Source organism: Meleagris gallopavo, chromosome 2, assembly GCF_000146605.3.
Source record: "Meleagris gallopavo isolate NT-WF06-2002-E0010 breed Aviagen turkey brand Nicholas breeding stock chromosome 2, Turkey_5.1, whole genome shotgun sequence".
Classification (NCBI taxonomy): domain Eukaryota; kingdom Metazoa; phylum Chordata; class Aves; order Galliformes; family Phasianidae; genus Meleagris; species Meleagris gallopavo.
Window position 1 is genome coordinate 97703467 of NC_015012.2, and position 18912 is coordinate 97722378.

The 18912-nt window shown below is 35.3% G+C and overlaps 1 protein-coding gene across 1 annotated transcript in view; it reads right to left on the reverse strand.

Moving 5' to 3' along the window:
- NBAS (NBAS subunit of NRZ tethering complex) overlaps positions 1 to 18912 on the reverse strand; it is a 161833-nt gene that overhangs the window by 17840 nt on the left and 125081 nt on the right. Inside the window, exons 50-51 of the mRNA XM_010707958.2 lie at positions 8651 to 8790; positions 1202 to 1346 (exon numbers count right to left, since the gene is read on the reverse strand). Of these exons, the coding sequence (XP_010706260.2) occupies positions 1202 to 1346; positions 8651 to 8790 (285 nt within the window). The remainder of the gene's footprint in view (positions 1 to 1201; positions 1347 to 8650; positions 8791 to 18912) is intronic.

Consider the following 18912-nt stretch of genomic DNA (forward strand, 5'->3'; position numbering starts at 1 on the left):
CATTTTCTTAGCTTATTAAACTTCTCTAGAATTTCTTGCATTGCCTCTCTTGAACACAACTACAATGTGCAAAACCTCTCTAGCCTTACCTAGAAGTCTCACATTCTAAAACAAGTAAACCAAACAGATCTAATCCTTATAGAAAAATAGGTTTATTGAACAAGTGCATGGGCAGGCACAGAAAAAAAAAAGTTGTTCTGCTTATAATCTTAACATCAGCTTTTTTTCCCCCCCCCCCATCACAAAGGCTATGATCATGTGAAGATAATAACAAGGGATTAATCAACCTACTAAAATATTCACAGGACTACTCTAAAGCTGCATGAAGTTTATTAAGCATTTCTCAAACACATCTTCATTAGTATACATTGTTTATGTACAAACACTTCAATAATTTTATCCTTCAGAGATTCTTATATTGAAGTAGGCATACACAGTTAAGGAAGACAGAATATTATCAAAAAGTAATTGCTTGAACATAAATTTTTATCACCAACACATTTTCAAGGATTTCTCACTCAACTTTTATACAGTTATGAGAGAAAATTACTAACACTTTAACAGCTTTTGCCACACTGACAATAATGCATATATGAAGTCTTTTTAGAAATACATGAAAGAATGGGTGCATTCCTGGGTGACCTAATCTAGGTGCTCCTGCTTCAGCAGGGCAACTGGACTAGATGATCTTTCGAGGTCCCTTCCAATTCCTGACATTGTGATTCCATGAGACATCTAATGGTCAATATAACTTAACTTGTGCTTAACAGTCTCAAAAAATTGCCCAAGATGTGATTCAAGTTCTGACTATTTTCAACAATGGACAATCCACATCTCCCCTAGGCAAGCACACAGTGTTTCATCACTTCAATGGAGAAAAACTTTTTCTTAGCATGAATCAGAATTTTTGATGTAAATTGTCTCTGTTGCATCTTGTTCAGTAAGCACCCCTAAGAAGAGGTTTTCTGCCTCCTCTACATATTTCCTCTTCCACGTATTTAGAAACAGCAATATTATCTCCCTCAGCCATGTCTTCTTAAGATGGAATGATTCCAACTCTCTCAGCCTCACTGCATGTATGTGTATCAGCCACCTAATCATGTTACTAGCTCTCCACTGGACTTGATCCAGTATGGATCATTCTGGTACTTGGGACCTCAAAACAGAACTCATATCCAGGATACTTTGCATTAAAACTTACCTCAACAGGAAGCTTGTACTTAGTGTCATACAAAGAACGGCAGATTTTCAAAATTTCATTTCCCATGCTGTCCTTTTCCTCAGGTGGGTATCTCTGCAGCATAACAATAACCAGTTTCACCCATGGATTATCATCTGCACATGATCTGCCCACAAAACACAAACAGATTTTTAATATGTATGTACAAATATATATACTTACACAGATGCACACAAACCCAATCAAGATCAGCAAGTCCAATCATCAGCCCGACCTACGAAGTCTCTCAACTGAACCATGTCCCTCAGTGTCACATCCACAGATCTTCTGAATACCTCTAGGGATGGGGACACTTGGGTAGCTTGTTCCAACACTTGGTAACCCTGTCTGTGAGAAATTCTTCCTCATTTCCAATCTAAACATCCCCTGGAACAACTTGAAAACACTTCCTATTACCTGTTACATGAGAAATGAGATCAACACCCTCTTTGCTGCAATCCTCCTTAGCCTCTTCTCCAGAGCAAACACTACTTCACTGCTCTTTGCACACACTCAAGCAACACAATATTCTTTATTAATATCCTACTGAGAGACCCAAAACCAAACACAAATTCATTCAGTATCATTGTTACAGAGTCAGTCTTAAACTAAAGGCAGAAATTAGATATACCTAAATTTTATCACGCATGCTGGCAAAGGCAACATTTACTATAAAGTTTAATTGCTGGAGCATTTCTTGGCCTACAGCTGCTATTTGCTAGGTCACAGAGATGTCTAGCTACTTTTGGCAGCGACAGGTGTACCTGCTAGGACTGTATGTACTGACAGAAAAGAGTAGCAGACCAAAGCTTTTAAACGAGAGCATGAAGGAATGCACCCAGATTGCCATTTTGCTAACATGAATTAATTTTGTTAATCCATTTCGATGCACCTCTAATACAGACTAAATCCATGCAGAGCAATGTAGATCAAGAACGTAAAGGCATATTAACACAGCCACTATGTTCATTTGTGAGTGAAATTTCAAAGGCACAAAAAGTGGTTTAAAAATCACCTGTCAATCTCTGGTCATTAATCATTTAACCAAGGAATTAAGATCTTTTTTTTGTTTGTTTTGAATAGGAAAAAATCATAGAAGGAACAAATCTGGCAGGTTAGTCTTACTACTCACAGTAAATTAAGATACTTGTCCAGCACAAGTGGGAAGAAGCAGTGAAGTGCTGTGAAAGTGCTCCTTCTTAACGGTATTATTTAGCAGCAATTGTTGAAAGCAACATAATAAATATAACAGCAAATTGAGTCAAACAAATTGGTTGCTGACAAATACCAAGGAATAGGTCTGACAATTCAGGAGAGCACTGCTGCCGATATCTACTATTTCATATATACTTAAAAAAAAAAATCCATCCACATGAAGCTGTCATTATATTCTAACACAAAGCCCAGACAGAGATTCTAGAAGCGGTTAACTTTGAATGCAAACTAAATGGAAGTCATTATTTTCATTCTTTTTGACAACTTAATTGAGCTTTTCCATCAGTCACAGTCACTGAACAAACTGCTGCCATGAGTCTGGCTGGAAGCGGCACAGCTCTTCTCCTCCCTTCCAACATGAAGGGTTGAACCCAAAGAAGCCAACTTATTTGACAAGCAGAACATGATGCACTTGATCTATGAACCCCCAATAAGGTCAGCAGAAGAAAAAAGCACAACTCCATCTTTGCCACTGGCTAAATTAATAGCTCTTGCTATGTGATCCATCTCTTGCTTAAAGGCATGGAGAGTCATCATGAATTTCCATTTTTATAGCTGCTGCCTCCAGAGTACATTAAGAAAGAATTTTCCACTAGAAACAGAAAACAGAAATCACACTTGAAAGCACACTTAGAAATAGTTAGAAAGAAACAGAATACTCAGAAAAGTTAGAAATAATGAGAAAGATGCATCCCATAAATAAACCTGTATATGACAAGCCTAAGTCAAGCATCAGACAAATATATATTTATATAAAATTTATACAAATATAAAAGCTGACAGATAAGTATACTTTCTGAAAAATTTATTTTTCTTATAATTATTTTGAATACTACTAAGAAATAGACATTATCTGACATTTCTACATAAAAGATACAGACAACAAAAATCTGACTCAGAGGTAGAATTCAGTTTTCTTTTCTGAGTGTTACCTTTGTTCAACTATAGTTTAAAAAAAAAAGTTAATTACTATTTCCATGTTGAGATTTATTTCACAAACTTGAAATGAACGCTTTTGGTTTTTTTTGTACCAAACTAAAAATGTCTTCAGAGGAAAACTTTCCATCAAATTAAAAAAAGAAAAAAAAAGAAAAAAAATGAGTTCACTCAGCCACTGATCCCCCTAAAATCAGATCTTCTTATTTATATTTAAAACAAATATAAAAAATGCTTTTTGAATATAGGCATTCCAAAGACCCAGGCAGAGCTTCAATTACTGGTAAGCTTTTTTTTTTCCCCCCCCAAGACTCTGAAGTGCTTAAAATCACTTCTGAATATGAGATGCTGTGGCAGTAAAGCATAAATGCATAACATGAGTGCAAATATCAATATTTTTAAAAGTGCTGACTGAACAACTGAGCCATTTCCACTGGTTCCTCAGTCAATATGGCACAATATGATATGACAAGAACTATATACGTAGATGAAGAGTATTCTTTTGTCAGAGTGACAGACTGATCTTTCTTAGAGAAGACATTTTCTTTAGAAAAAGTTAAAAATGCTACTAAAAACATCCAAACTTCAGTTCTTTTACTTCTCTATCCTTCTGAGCCTTCATAAAACTTAAGTTTTATTTTTCAATTTTATATTCGATTATAAGTTATTTTCCATTAGCTGAAAGCCAAAATTTTAAGAATTCTGATGACTCAGACTTAAAATAGCGCAGTTCATACACGTATCATTACATCTACAATAAACAATCAGTTGGCAACAATGGCCTTCTTCTAATGCAGAGAAAAAGAAAGTAAGACCAAAAAAAGATTCTAATACACAGGGCTAAACAACTGGCATAATTGATTTCACTTCCCTTCTCTGCTTAACAGTTTCTTAATACAACTTGATTTAAAAAATGTGATTGCTGAAAAACCCATTCACTTGTTTAAAAGATCCTATTTTACTCCAACTGAGCAACCGAGGTTGGTTTTTCAGAAACCCAGGTGCAGAAACATTAAAAGAATAAAATAAAATCTATGCTGGTAAAGATACTTGAATGTTATTGACATGAAATATTCAAAAGAAACAAAAGAGAGAAGTACAAGTAATGCATGATGAAAAGATACCAGAGAAGAGCAGAAATCGCTGGCAGTCTTGTCAAAGATGCAGACATAAGAACATGATAATAATTGTCACTGACAACAGTGATAGAAGGTTCAGATAAAGAAGGCAGAAAGTAGCAAGGGTTTTGTTGCTATTGTTATTGTTTTGTTTTGCTTATTTCGTATTTTGATCACTGGTGGGCCTCATAACTACAACACAGCCTCTGATTCTCAGCTGCCACGAGTTATTCCAACATTTTCTAAGAAAAATAATTAAAATTAATAAAATTCAAAACAATTAAACTGAAATGTAAATTATTCACAGCAGAGTATAACAAGAGACAGTTACAAAAATCTGTCTACTTGACAAGAGCTTATAAAATGATTACTCTCTCATACTGAAGGACACTTAAGAGAGTTGTGTCTGATTTCTAAAAACCAATCAAACTTGAAGTGATAGGACTGAAGGTAGAATGGGAACAGAACATCATTACTGGAGCATTATTAACTGCTAAGGTTTTGAGTTCTCTCAAATTCATTTTGATGATAGCACACCAATTACAAAAGACAAAGATCAGTCCAATAGTGTTTCTGCACACCAAATATATTACTACTGTAGAAAAAAACACATTTCATACTCAAAATATTATATTTTGCAGCTTAAATTTAAATTTAGGTTAAATCCTTCTAACACATTTAATATTTACGCATTAAACACGATAAATACACACACCTAAACAAACAAAATTCCAAAACATACCTAACTGAGCCTATAGAACTAAGTGGAGGAAAAAAGATCATAGACTCATAGAATGGCCTGGGTTGAAAAGGACCACAATGATCATCTAGTTTCAACCCCCTTGCTATATGCAGGGTCACCAACCACCAGACCAGGCTGCCCAGAGCCACATCCAGCCTGGCCTCGAATGCCTCCAGGGATGGGGCATCCACAATCTATCTGGGACTTAAGATACTTACTTATAGCTATGATTATGCTGACTGCTATTAAAATATCATTAATTTTCTTTTTAAAGCACTAGTAGAGAGCTAGGAAGAAGGACTTTCAAGTCACAGTACATATTCCTTCTGATAAAGGATTTATAAAGCGCACAGTCTTATTGGTAGAAACAAAAGAGATAAGAGGAAAGCAATGAGAATATAAGAACAGAGAGACCCCGTGGGAGAGCAAGATGTTCCACCTTTGATGCATTTTTTTCTATTGGGACAAGTCCAAGCAGGAGAGAGAAAACTAAACAATCATTGAATTATCAGAAAACAATAAAATAAAGAATAAAGAAACTAGAGATGCAACATTCCTACTGAGAAAAGAACAACACTGAAAATGGGAAGTGGGCAAGAGAATTAAATCACTTTTTAAATATGCAGCCTCAATTCTCTTCTTCCCAAGCAGTGAAGAGAACAGATTGCAAGGTCCTTCCTATCTCTCAAGCAGAAAGAACAAAATAATGAAACAACAGTGGTAGGCACACTCTGCACAAACCACTTTGAAACAATAAACAAAGGAGAAAAAAAAAAGAATAAACTTGTTTCCCATAGTATTAACATAACTGCTTCTTACCTAATCAAATTTGTTTTAATTTTTGGTAGTCTGGAGTTTCAGGCAAACTCAAGGAAATCTGGAAAATCAGAGCTAGTCTTCCTTTCCTTTGAATTAATGAATGTGAATTTAGTGCTGAGCTCAGGAAAATTCGTAATTTCAGCATGTAAATCACGTTACGGAATCATGAGTCAAGGATTCTTCACTAAGTGGCTACTATGCTACTACCAGTAGCTATTACTAGTGAAAGAGAAGGGGACAACTTCTCCTGAAGGGTCTCCAGTGCCTCCTGGCAAAGTTAAAGCTGTTAAGACATTGAAGTTTTAGTGATAATAAATTATATCAAAAGGTAAAAATAAATATGAAAATCTAATTGCAGCTTTGCATCTTGTACCTTAAAACTGCAGAGAGACAGGCTGGTCAGTCTTGCACTATACCTGGGAAGGAGATGAAGTATGTCTTCCTAGAAGCATTTCCAATCATATGAAGGACACAAAGATGACTGAGCTTAGTCAGCATTAACTTAAAAAGGGGCAATCATGCCTGAACAACCTGATAGTCTTCTACAATTAAATGACTGGTTTGGTGGATGACAGCTGACATTACACACCTGCATTTATCAGGGTTTCAGTACTGTCTCTCATGGGCAAACTGATGAAGCATGGGCTAGATAAGCAGATAGTGAAGACTCAAAACCTGGTTGTTAACATTGGCACAAGTCCTTTTTGGAGACCAATGATCATCTGCGCACCCCAGAGATACTGGGTTCAGTACTCAGACTTCTTAATGGAAGGTCAGGATGGCAATGGAACAGAGTGCACTCTTGTGAAGTTCATCTTAGGTATTTTCAAGACTCCAGCAAAGCATTGACCTTAGGCAGCCTGCTGTAGCTGACCCTGCTTTGAGCAGACGAAGGAAGAAAGAATTTTCAGGGATCCCTTCTGACCTCAACTGTTGTTAACAGCATGACAATCACAGAATCACACATATTAGTTAATGAGTTTATTTTTCCTCTTGTACCTTACCTTATCCGAGCTACACTGATTTCTTTATGTGAAAACTGTGACTAAACATGTAAGAGCTATACTTACTACTTAAAACCCTAAATACTTTATAATACAGTTGTTCTTAGTATTTTGTACCAGTGTTCAGACTTCACAGATTTTGGAACTAAGATGCATCCCACCTCTAAAACTTAATCCGCCGTTTGCAGTGAATGCAAACAATATTTAATCATTAGTCTGTTCTCTCTTCTTCATTTGAGGAAGAGAGCCTGAAGGAACAGTACACCAACTGGGAGATAAAAGTAAATAATTCTTAATATCTTCTGCTACAGAACAGTAGGCAAAAACATCTACTTATAAAAGTTCTCTCTAATCTTTCTTTCACTATTGAACGAAGTTTGGTTGATCCAGCATACTGGGAGGCATCAAATTTTTCAATTACAATTAAAACAAAACTAAGAAGGAAAGTTGGGATATGAGTTTGTGACAGATATACAGTAGTCCTAATAATTTTTTAATGCAATGAAGAAAAGTTTTAGCTTATAAAACTGTCATAAATGATTTATCAAAACTATCATCCAGAAATTGCAAACAAAATGCAGGCTTGAAGGTGAGTAACCTTTCCAGATTAGTTTCTAATGGACTAGTTCTCTCCAAGTACACAAAAGAATTATCATTCATAAACAGCTAAGTCTGAACTTTTCTGACAAATCAATGCACATAAAAACTTTGAGGAGTGTGGTGCCCACACTGAAACAGGATGCAATTGATGACCCAAAGTTATCCAAAGGATGCATCATTTAATGCCTCTAGCCTAACTACGGCCAGATGAAACATGGCATATCATGTTGACTAGCCAAAAAGTATACTACTGTTACTGCTCTCCTTGAAGGATATATGTGACTGTTGCCTCTATATTTTAACATAGAATTGTACAAATCCTTGTATCTTAGAAGTCAGCATCAGTTATAAAAAAGTGCAGCAAAAATTACAGCCTAGATGTTTCAAATGAACTATTTTAATAAAAACCCATTTTGATCGGTGCAGTGCTGAAATTTCAAATAATTATCATTTGAACTGGTGGGTTAGTATTTTCCAGCTATGTCTGCCTTAGGATAAATTCTTTACTTACGAATATTTTTTCAGAGATAAAAAAGTAACAGATTACAAATAAAGAAACGATATATGATACGATATGCTTGGTATCATTATCCTCATAGACATTCTACAGCCTACCACATCTGAACGTTAGCTTTCCTAACTTTTCTGAAGAGAATAACTTTGAGTAGAAGAAAAATTCTGAACTTCCTGTTCTTTTTATGGATTTTCTATGTATTGCCAAAAGTAAAATATGCAAATCTAAGTTCAAGTACTTGAAGAAATCTCCAGGGCAATAGTTGAGGCAATAGAATTATTCTATTTCCACCATGATGCACACTAGACACCTTCTACTAGAAACCAATTCAATTCCACTTTAAATAAACAACCAATTTTTCCCCAAAATGTTATTTCCAAGGATCACACTTCTCTTAACCATTTTTTGATTCACTGACTGAAAAATACTTGGTATTACCAAGCAACAATATTTAGGGTTTCTATAGTTTGAAGAAATGCTCACCCGCTGCTCATTTCCATAGGTGGCCAAGCTTGAAGGAGTAAAACCAAGTGCTGAAACTCAGATGGTTTGTGACTAGATTCCAGAAGTCTCAGGAACAATTCACACCTTTTTTCTTCACTTTCAATATCTGCTATCTCTACCTGAAAGAAAACATTTTAAAATTAAGGATTTAAAAGCAATAAGCTATCTGTGGAGGACATCAATATTGTAAAATAATGCAGGAACACAGCCAAAGTCTTCACAGAAAGCCATTTTCTTACCTCTCATTTTCAGTTATATGCAAGTAAAACAGGAAAGCAAATAAACAACAAGAAATTACTTAGGCACACATTCTTAGAATAATATATCTCTAAAGTAGATTCATTGATTAGTTCTCAAGAGTCCTACATCTGTGTAAAAAAAAATTCCTTACATTTCCTTTTCTCTTTACATATATATATATATACACACATGCAGTTTTATGTAATAAGCATGTCCAATACTCCTGTAACCTCCTATTACTCTCCGTTATCTATGAGAATTCAATGGTTTTATTTGAGTTTGCATCACCTAATCTTTAGTCTCAGAAGAAGGAGTATTGGAAGATTACTTCAAATTCATTTTCTCAGTGAAGAACTTTTGCTGACAAACACTGCAGTATTTATCTGTGTAGGTATTTAAGATTAAGAAAGACAAAAACCCCAGTCTCCAGACAGCTCTGTCTCAGGAACAAGTGTCCATCTACATTCAAAATATGCAGCTGCTGTCAGAATTGGAATGCTCTTCAGCTGATAACAGGTTCTATTACAGATAATTACTGCCTGCAGTTTGCATGGTAAAAAAAATGTGCAAGGCAAAAGGTCTGAGCACTGAAGAAAGGTTGCTGTATATGAGAACCAACTTGAGACTGAATGAGAAGCAACTTATATTCTGAAGTGTGGGTATCACACCTTTGTGGCTTTCACAAATGGAATAGCTATTGTTTGCCTGACATATGTAAGTTCTTATAGTTAAAAAATAATTTGTTACAATAACAAGGTTGCTTTCTTTCTTTTAATACATTCTAACACTGATTTTTTCCTCCAAACTTTCAGGATATATAAACCGCCTTAGTTTTATCCTATAATTCAACTGAAGATACATAGCATTAAATGTTAAAATTTTTGTTTTAGCCCAAGTATTTCTAAGACTTCAAACATGAGTGAAGTTTTCCTCAGTTCTACAGCTACTTTAAAAGATTGAAGTTCTTATTCCCATCTTCTCAAACTGACTCTGATATATCAAGGACAAGTTTTTCAAAAGAGGTTGGAAAACAAAGATTACTGATGCATTTATTGAGTTGCCTACACAAACTTATGACTTTAAAATATTTAGTGTTGAAAACTTTACTTCTTTCTCCAGGGTATGTCTGAAAGTACTGCATACTAAAACGTTTTAGACAGCAGACATACGTTACCCAATTATAGTATCCCTCAATTCCATCTATACTTCCTCGGGTGAAACAAAACTATACTAAATATTTAAATCACAAGGCTGAAAAGAGAAGGGAGAATGGGAATGCGTAAAAGGGACATAAGACATCCTAACCTCTAAGGATCAATAATATTTAGCAACTTAGCAAATGACTTACTAACTAGACAACAGAATCTCTCACATGCATTCATCTGTCCTCCAATTCCTTTTTCAGACAACTGATCTTTTAGATCAAAGAGATAGCATTACAGATGGTCCACTGAGTATATTTTAGGATATTGGAGCAAGTAGCATGTTACTTCAGAACACAGACTGAATGTTAAATCTCTACAATTACAGATATAAGAACGAAAACGGCACAGAAAGTATCAGTATTAAAAGATGAGATGAACTATCACAGAAATGGAGCCACTGGCAATAGAGAGCAGATCACAGCAGATCGAATATCCTATTCAACAGGAACTGAATTCCTATAATTTGGCATAAAGATCAGTTTAGATTAATTAACCTCATGAAAAATGTAACATTATAATACAGTGTTTTGGACAGCTGGATCCTTGCAACATATTGCTTACAACAACACCTATTAATGTGATCAAAACAAATTTTGAAAAACTATCCTATTCTCAAATACTGTGTGCATTTCTGACACGCTTCTTCCTATGCTGGCTTCCTTACACGTGCCTACATTTCTCACTTAAAGTAATAAAAACTTAAACACTGTAGAATGTTCACTTTAAGAAAAAACTATTCAAAAATCACTTTTCATATGTTGTTTTAAATGCATGTCACTTCTATTCACTGTGAATCAGGTGAGATTTAGAAAGCAGCAACACAAGGAGCAGCAAGTGTGTGTGCTTCAAGACCGAATGTGATCTAGAATGCAGCACTTGAGGATAAAGGAAATGGAAGGTTAATGAAAGAGTGAAATTGAAAGTACTCAAGTACTGAAGGACAGATGACAAGTACACTTATCTTCAGGAAAGAAAAAAGACTAGCTTTATTCTACCTAAAATTTCTCATCCTGCCTTCCTTTTGTGTCTCTGTTTGTTTGTTTGTTTTTTTTTTCATCTTCACAGCATCTCGTGCTTCTGGTACACATATTAGTCACTCCTACACTCCACATACATCTGCATTTAAACGAAGTTTTAGGATCATTTCACTCATCTGACAAAGTGATTATTAATAAATATAATTTTCTTGTAAAAGAAAAGCTAGGATTTAGGTGTAAATTTATGTATTACATCAGAAATGCATAAAAATTTGCAACAATTTCACGGAGTCAAATATCCAAGGAATACTTTTAAAATGTACACCTTAATTGAAAACATCATCAAATACTTGCTAATTCTGCAATGACCGTGTACACATTTCACATTATGTGTGAAATGCACCTTTTCTAAAGCAGCTGTATTTAATCTGTGTGAATGGCTTCACAATCAAGATAACTGAAATCTATGATACGCCCACAAGAATGGCTAGAAAAATCCTAGTAAGCAGGAGATCAACATTATGTACCAGAGACATAGAAAACAATAAAACATTACAGCACAGACATCATCTGCTATAAAGTAAATCAAGGCATTTTCCCTAAATATTTTCCACATGGCTTTCAACTTTTAATGACAGGATACCTTCACCAGTCTCTAATTCTTTCATTAAGGTTCTCCAGAAATAAAAATTACAATCAAACCACAGAAACAGACAGTTCTGTGCAACAAGAAAACAAGATTTTCAAGCACTGCACTGACATGAGTGTTGGCTTTTTTACATGAATAGATTATACAGAAATACACGTATATGAGAGCTGCTCTGAAAGCATTGTCTCTTACTTTATTAGGTTGATCCATGACCTCAGAGGTGGATGTTGGTGGTATGGCAGCAGAGGCAGAACCTTCTCACCAATAATCCATTATATTTTGTTGCTGTGTGACAGATAGTAACAGAGGGGCACTCTGGCAAAATGGTGTCTGACATGGAAGTGTAGATGAAACAAAGCTGTGTTACAGAACTCCTCCATGCAGAAATAAATGGTAATCATTAACATTCATCAATTCTTGCTGAACTTTCATGGAGATCAAACAGTGGATGTGAGCACAGTGGGGTGGCGGGTGGTGAGTTTCAGCAAGGGCGACAGTGACAGTGGTCACCTCTGCTGGTCTGATTCTTACAAGGGCAGCATGCAGGCTCTTGTTCATCGCTGGCAAACAATGCATAGCTAATGGTGGTGACCATGCTGAAAAGTAGTGTTTTGTAGCTGAGAATCTGCTCTCTTAGATAGTGTCATTGTGCTCTTTGTATCTCTTTTAAGTTCCACATAAATAAATAGGAGGCACTATTTTGGAGCAAGCTACACATATACACAGACACAGAAAAACAGAGGAAGCAGCTACTTCACACAACTGAGAGAACATGCTCTGTGTTAAAAGGCAAAAATTTTATCTTAAAAGAGCAAAAGCTAGCTGAAATGAAGTTACCAAGGTTACAGTTAAGCCTGTCACCTTGTAATAGCACAGCAAGACAGCAGAGACATTAAAAATTCCATTTAAACTGAACGTTCTCTTTTCAGTGACTCTGAATGAGCAATTCAGATGGCTCTAAAGCCTGTAACACAACAACGCACTGCATTTCTAGCAGCATAGTCATTTTCAATGCCATGGTAATAATATACTGTAAATCCTATCCCTCGACTTTTCAATTAAAAAAATCTAAAACATTCAAAGGTTACATACAGATAACCTGCCATGAAAGGCTCAGACCTCTTGTAGTACAAAGGCCTGGAAAGAAGAATCTGTCACTAAACAGATTAATGACGCTTACAGAAAGGTTGCAAAGAGTACACTAGAAATTCAGATAATACATAAAGAATATAAGAGAGAAACAAGCGGAAAAGGAAAGCAGGGTTTTCAGTTTTAATAACAGATTTTTCCACTACTGCCTTGACTTCCCTCAGTTCTGTGTCTTCTCTTTGGCAATGTAACACAGCTGGCTGTATATCTTAAAAGGCTGCACAAATATTCTCCACAGGGGGAAAGTCAATTAGGGAAATTAATTTTAGAAACAATGCTCATGATACCTTATAAAAAGAAATACAAATTAAATAAAATTGAGCCTCATTTTAAACGATTAACATACAGAATTTCACTATTAACAAGGGACTACATATGCTTAAAATCAAGAAAACAAACATCTGCATAATGCTAATGTTTCTTAAAAAAAATATCAGGAAATTAACAAAGGAAAATACAGGCTATACAAACAATACAGAATATGCAACCATCGCTTAAAACTGCACTAGATCCTACCAGATCGAGTTTTTAGAAGACAAAATAGGGATAGGAAAAGGGAATGGTTTCAAAATAAGAGAGGAGATGCAGGTTAGATGTTAGGAGGAAATTCTTTACTCAGAAAGTGGTGAGGCTGCCCAAAGAATCTGATAATGATCCATACCAGGAAGTGTACAAGACCTGGTTGAATGAGCCCTGGGCAGCCTGATCCAGTGGCTTGGCAACCATGCCCATGCAAGGGGGGTTGGTACTGGATGCCCTTAAGGCCCTCTCCAACCCAAACTGTTCTATGATTCTATTATTTTTTTGCATCTCTGAGCTTACTCACACAACACACCACATAGAATTATGCAGCTTTTAGCCATTAAAACCACTATTTTTCCTCAGGTGTTTATGATCTTCTTATTAGCAGCAGATCATGAGATTTGAGATAGAGTACATATAATCATTCATTCTCCCACAGGTAAAGTCTTCAATTTACTCTCACCTGCAAATCATAAGAAAGCACTTCACAATGATGATATATATACATATATTTTTTGCTGGAGTCCAGTTATTTATCAAACAGCTGTCCACAATATCTTAGCTCTGAAATCACCTTGCTAGTAGGACATTATATAACAGAAGACTCCTACAAGCTTTTAAAACACTTTGTTTTATACATAAAATGTGAAGTATATGGGTATGAGTGCTTTTACTGCTTAAAAGAAAAAAAAAAAAAAGATTTTGATGGTTGGGATACTTGTAGTCAATCCTACAGCAGACAATCTTGGCAAAAAAACATACCCTTTATCTGACTCCAGGCATACTGAGTAATCCTGGAATGCACATTTCTTATACTCAGTATTGGAAAGAAAAAATATGCACTTAAAATACCTCCTCTAAAAACATCAAAGTATTCTGCCTGAGGAAAGTCTTTGGAAGACTTATCTAGCTTTCTTCCCTTACAGATTCAATGTATCAGATGTCCAACATGTTGAAACTTTTACCCCTCGCAATACACAAAGTTTTGCTTCATCTTTTTCCATATATTTATTACTGCTTTGCAGAGATTCGTTATGCATGACACACATAAAAATGCGTAAACATGAAAAGTTGCCTCAAAAGTTTGTTCTACCAGCTTTAAGAAACTTACGATGATACTCTGAAGAAAGATAAGGTTAAATAAAGCCATGGGACATCTCACATGACTGATAAAGATAACTTCTGGCATGGCAGTCCACAGGTTTGGTTGTTTAGTTCAGTACATTATCTCACTTTTGAAAGTGAAGTTAGTTTAAATCAGTATTTACAGCAACAGTGCTATGTTGCTGTATCTAAATTGTGTCCCAGAGGCATAACTATCCACTGTATGTTGTTCTCCTAATCCTAAAGGACAGACATCTGATAGAGTTGTAAAATGCTTTACTGCTTAAACTGTATTATTTGAACTGACAACTTGGCTGGTAACCTAGAGACTATTTTGTTTAAGAAAACGGAAGCGCTAATAAAAAGATCCACCAAAAAATCACTCAATCCAATCTTCTCCTTCCCCAAGTTAAAACAAAACAAAACAAAAAAAAGCTGCCTGTTCATGTATTAGAATGGTGAACAGGAAAACTGAAGCAGACATACCTCCACCACATTCTTCCCAACAAATTCTGTTCAGCATATTACTTTTATTTTCTTAAGCACGACAAAGCTATGGTTTTCAACAATAGATTTTATCCTGTTCTAACATTCTAAGAAATAATTGATATGGATGTTTATAACCGAAGAACTGAGCTGTAAAAATCGGAAAAATATTTTCCTTCATAGTAAGTATTTGTACATTGAGAAAACCTACATTCATGCTAAAATCAACTCTCTGTATTAAAAGCGAAGATATTTATGGTTTCCAACAGCCACAACTAAAAACTACTGATCTACGTGATTATAAAGTTCATTTTACTACATCCACCAGATTGTAAATATCTCAAAATATGTTCCTGTTCATCACTGTCATTTAAGTTTGAATTAATATGCAATTAAAAATAGAAACATTAAACATGCATTTGAATAGTTCCTTCCTGCTACACTATATTCTCAATTTGTTTGGACTCACTTGTAAAACGCATTAAGTTTTTACTTATGCACTTCACTACAACCTCTAGGGGTAGAGACTTCATCCATACTGCATTTTAAGATAATAAGCAGATCTGACATAAAAGGTTTTACTTGGATTCCAGATCAAGAAAGCTGATGCTACAGCTTGCTTACAATCATCAGAAAGGACTTCATATGATTTACAAACGCTGACTGATAACAATCTGATAGAATTCTGTAATGTAATGATTAGCATTTCTATGCTGTTAACCTATTCCTGAAGTTGTTAAAGGTCAGGCTGGATAGGGCCCGGGGCAATCTGATCTAGAGGTTGGCAGCCTTGCCACGGCAGGGAGGTTGGAATGGGATGCTCTTTAAGGTCCCTTCTAACTCAAATCGCTCTGTGATCCTAGGACATGAAGTTACCAAGTTAAACAGATATTTAAAAGTGTCTGTATACACACACACATGCTATATGAATATATATATATATTTTATACGTATATGCATACATAGATTATAGAAGTATATGAATATGAAAACAAGTGTTAAAAATTGCCAGTGAAAAACAGGCAGAAGTGTACTGAAATCAGACAACTACTGTCCCTGCAAAGGTATGATGAGGAGCTTTTAAAGGCTATTAATTATTTCATTTGCTTCAGAGTGAAGATGAGAGACATCCCCTATCAACCATCATACTAGACACTTGTAAGAAAACACGAACATATTGAAACATCTTATTCTAAACCTTCGTATCCCAAAGCGACAGTAAATACTTTTAATACTTTTAAATACTTTTAAGGACAAAACCGTAAGTGATGCTGCCCCCAGCAAACTATCAGCATTTCATTATTTCTAAGCTAGGTGTCTTTAAGAAGAAATCTTTTAGGCTGTGATTGAGAGCAAAATCTTCAGAGACAACAGAATCAGGCTGAGAAAAGTAGCAAAATGTGAAGAATCATCCACCACGTTATTCATCCTTCCTGTCTACCAGTGTGCAAGAGCAATCAAAAAAATACAGCTGAAAGCATGAGAATGAACAGTTTACACTAGCTGATTAAAGGCAGGTTAGAAGACCTTGTATATAGTCAGAAGAGATTAAAAGGTTAAAAAAGAATAAACTACCCATCTTTTTTGTATGTCAATGGAATTCAAAAATCCCTCAGAGAAGGAAAAGCAGGGCAGTACTTACTATTCTTTTACCTTAATCTGGATGCAATATTTTAATGAACAATACACTAACCTCTATACATAATTTCATCCAATAATTTTGCACTAAAATCATCTGTTTAAGCCAGAATGCTTCCTAAAACATGCAGTTTTTTCATTTCAGTAAACAAGTTTAATTTGTAAACAAGCCAATAGCTTTCAGTTAAATATTTTCCTGGTAAATTATCTCCATCTACCTGTGGGAAATATTTCAAAGTAGTGCTTGACAACACATAGAGCTGCTTCTTCTTCCTATTACTAATTAACCTCCTCTGACTACCTAGAGATGAGGAGAATACTGGATTAAGTTTCAAATGTATGCTACCTTTTCTTATTTCATGTCTGTTTTTCAGCCCCTGTGGTACTTAGAATAGACTAGCTTGAATCCTGATCTGAACCTGCACTGACTTCTTTATGTACTTGCACACTGTGACAGTGTGCTTGCCCTGTATTCATCTCCCCAATCTTTCAGTATGACCATCTCACCCAATGCCCATGCTCGGCAGCTGAGGGTCAACTGCAAGGCTCTGCAATCACAATACTGGTTATTGTCTGCCTGAAAACAGACATTGGGGAACTCATGGGAGAGACTATGTGCAAACACCTTGCTCAACAGCCGAGGGCTAACAATATGCCCACTGAGATCAGCCAGTAAACAGTACGACAGAGTCAAACATCTTACCCCATATAAAGTGAGCAACCCAGGAGCTCCTTGTTTGTTTGTTCGAAAGTATTTTGGACATTTAATCTACTCTCTGGTTCTATTGACTTCTCTCACATATAACCAAATTCAATGATATTGAACTATAATTAGCAAGTCACCACTGAAATGGCCATGATTTCAAACGCTGTTAGTAACGATTGTTAACTGAAGGAAAGAAAAAAATCAAGCCTTTTAATTCTCTTTCCTTGAACTGAAAAACAAACAAAATGGAGTTGAAATTAGATACCTTATAATCTGCATCTGCTTTGTGTTTCTATAAGGACTGCTCCAAATGTAACATCTCCTATTTTATTATGTAGGTCCACAATGCCAGAAGCAGACATTGATGTTATGATAGTAGAGGCTGAACCTTCCCACCAATATCCCATTATATTTTCTTGCCGTGTGGCAGATGGCAGAAGAAGAGTAAGGGAGTCTGACAAAATGGCATCTGACATTCAGCAAGCATCAAAGAATCTCAATGGGTGCAATTTTTTCTGCACAGAGGATTTCACATCTTTGTTTCATCTGCATTTTCCTGTCAGACATCAGAAATACCGAGGAACTTCTGACAAACTGATTTATATATTGTTTAATTCCTTATCTGTTTGATATGTAGATCACTAATTCCTAAGAAACGCATACAGATTCACTAAGCACAAGTGCATTGCCTAACACATAAAAAATGTCTAACTTGTGTAGTAAATAAAATCCATTCATTTATATTCTGCAGGAGATTGTGTCATAATCTGCAAATACATTTCAGCAGAAAGAAAACCTCTTAAAACTGTACCTAAATATAAGGAGAAAGAAGAGAGGAAAAGAAAGATACTAATGAACAATGACAAAAAATATGAAAAGATGTATATATCTAGCTACCTAACATTGAACGGGACATGATTAACATATATATGATTTAAAATACGCATTGACTAGATGTCAGTTAATATGCAAAAACTGGAGTCTGCATATAGCAGACTATGTAGCACAAGGGAGTTAAAAAGATGCAAGTCATTTTAGTTGTAAGCGCCAGTTATCAATCACTGTTTCATTTTCATAACCTAGGTATAAAGATACTCTTCATTTATAGCATAAAGGGTGATAGATAAGGGATGCAAAATTTTAACAAGACTTTAATCTTCAAATATTACTTTTACATTTAAGCTGTTAAATTAGCATCAGCCATTTCTCCCCATTATGCCAAGTGTCTCTTCAGTTTACATTTTCTGATTATCACTACCATTAAAAAGCAGTGCATGCACAAGTTCCCAGCTTTCAACTGTGTGTATAACTTCTGACTCAATAAATCAGTCTGTAATTCTAGCTAATAGAGGAAAAATTATGTTAAAACTGTTTTCATGTAAACAAAAACTTGCCAAAATTAATGCTTTCAAAATACCGTCCAGCATATAGACTAAACTGACAAGTTAAAACAGGTATTTTTAAAAAGAGTAACACACATTAAACTAAAACACCTGCCTTTAGGAATAGCAGGTTGTTGACACTGAAATATGACATTAAGTTGGAGTCAGTATCTATTAAAAAAA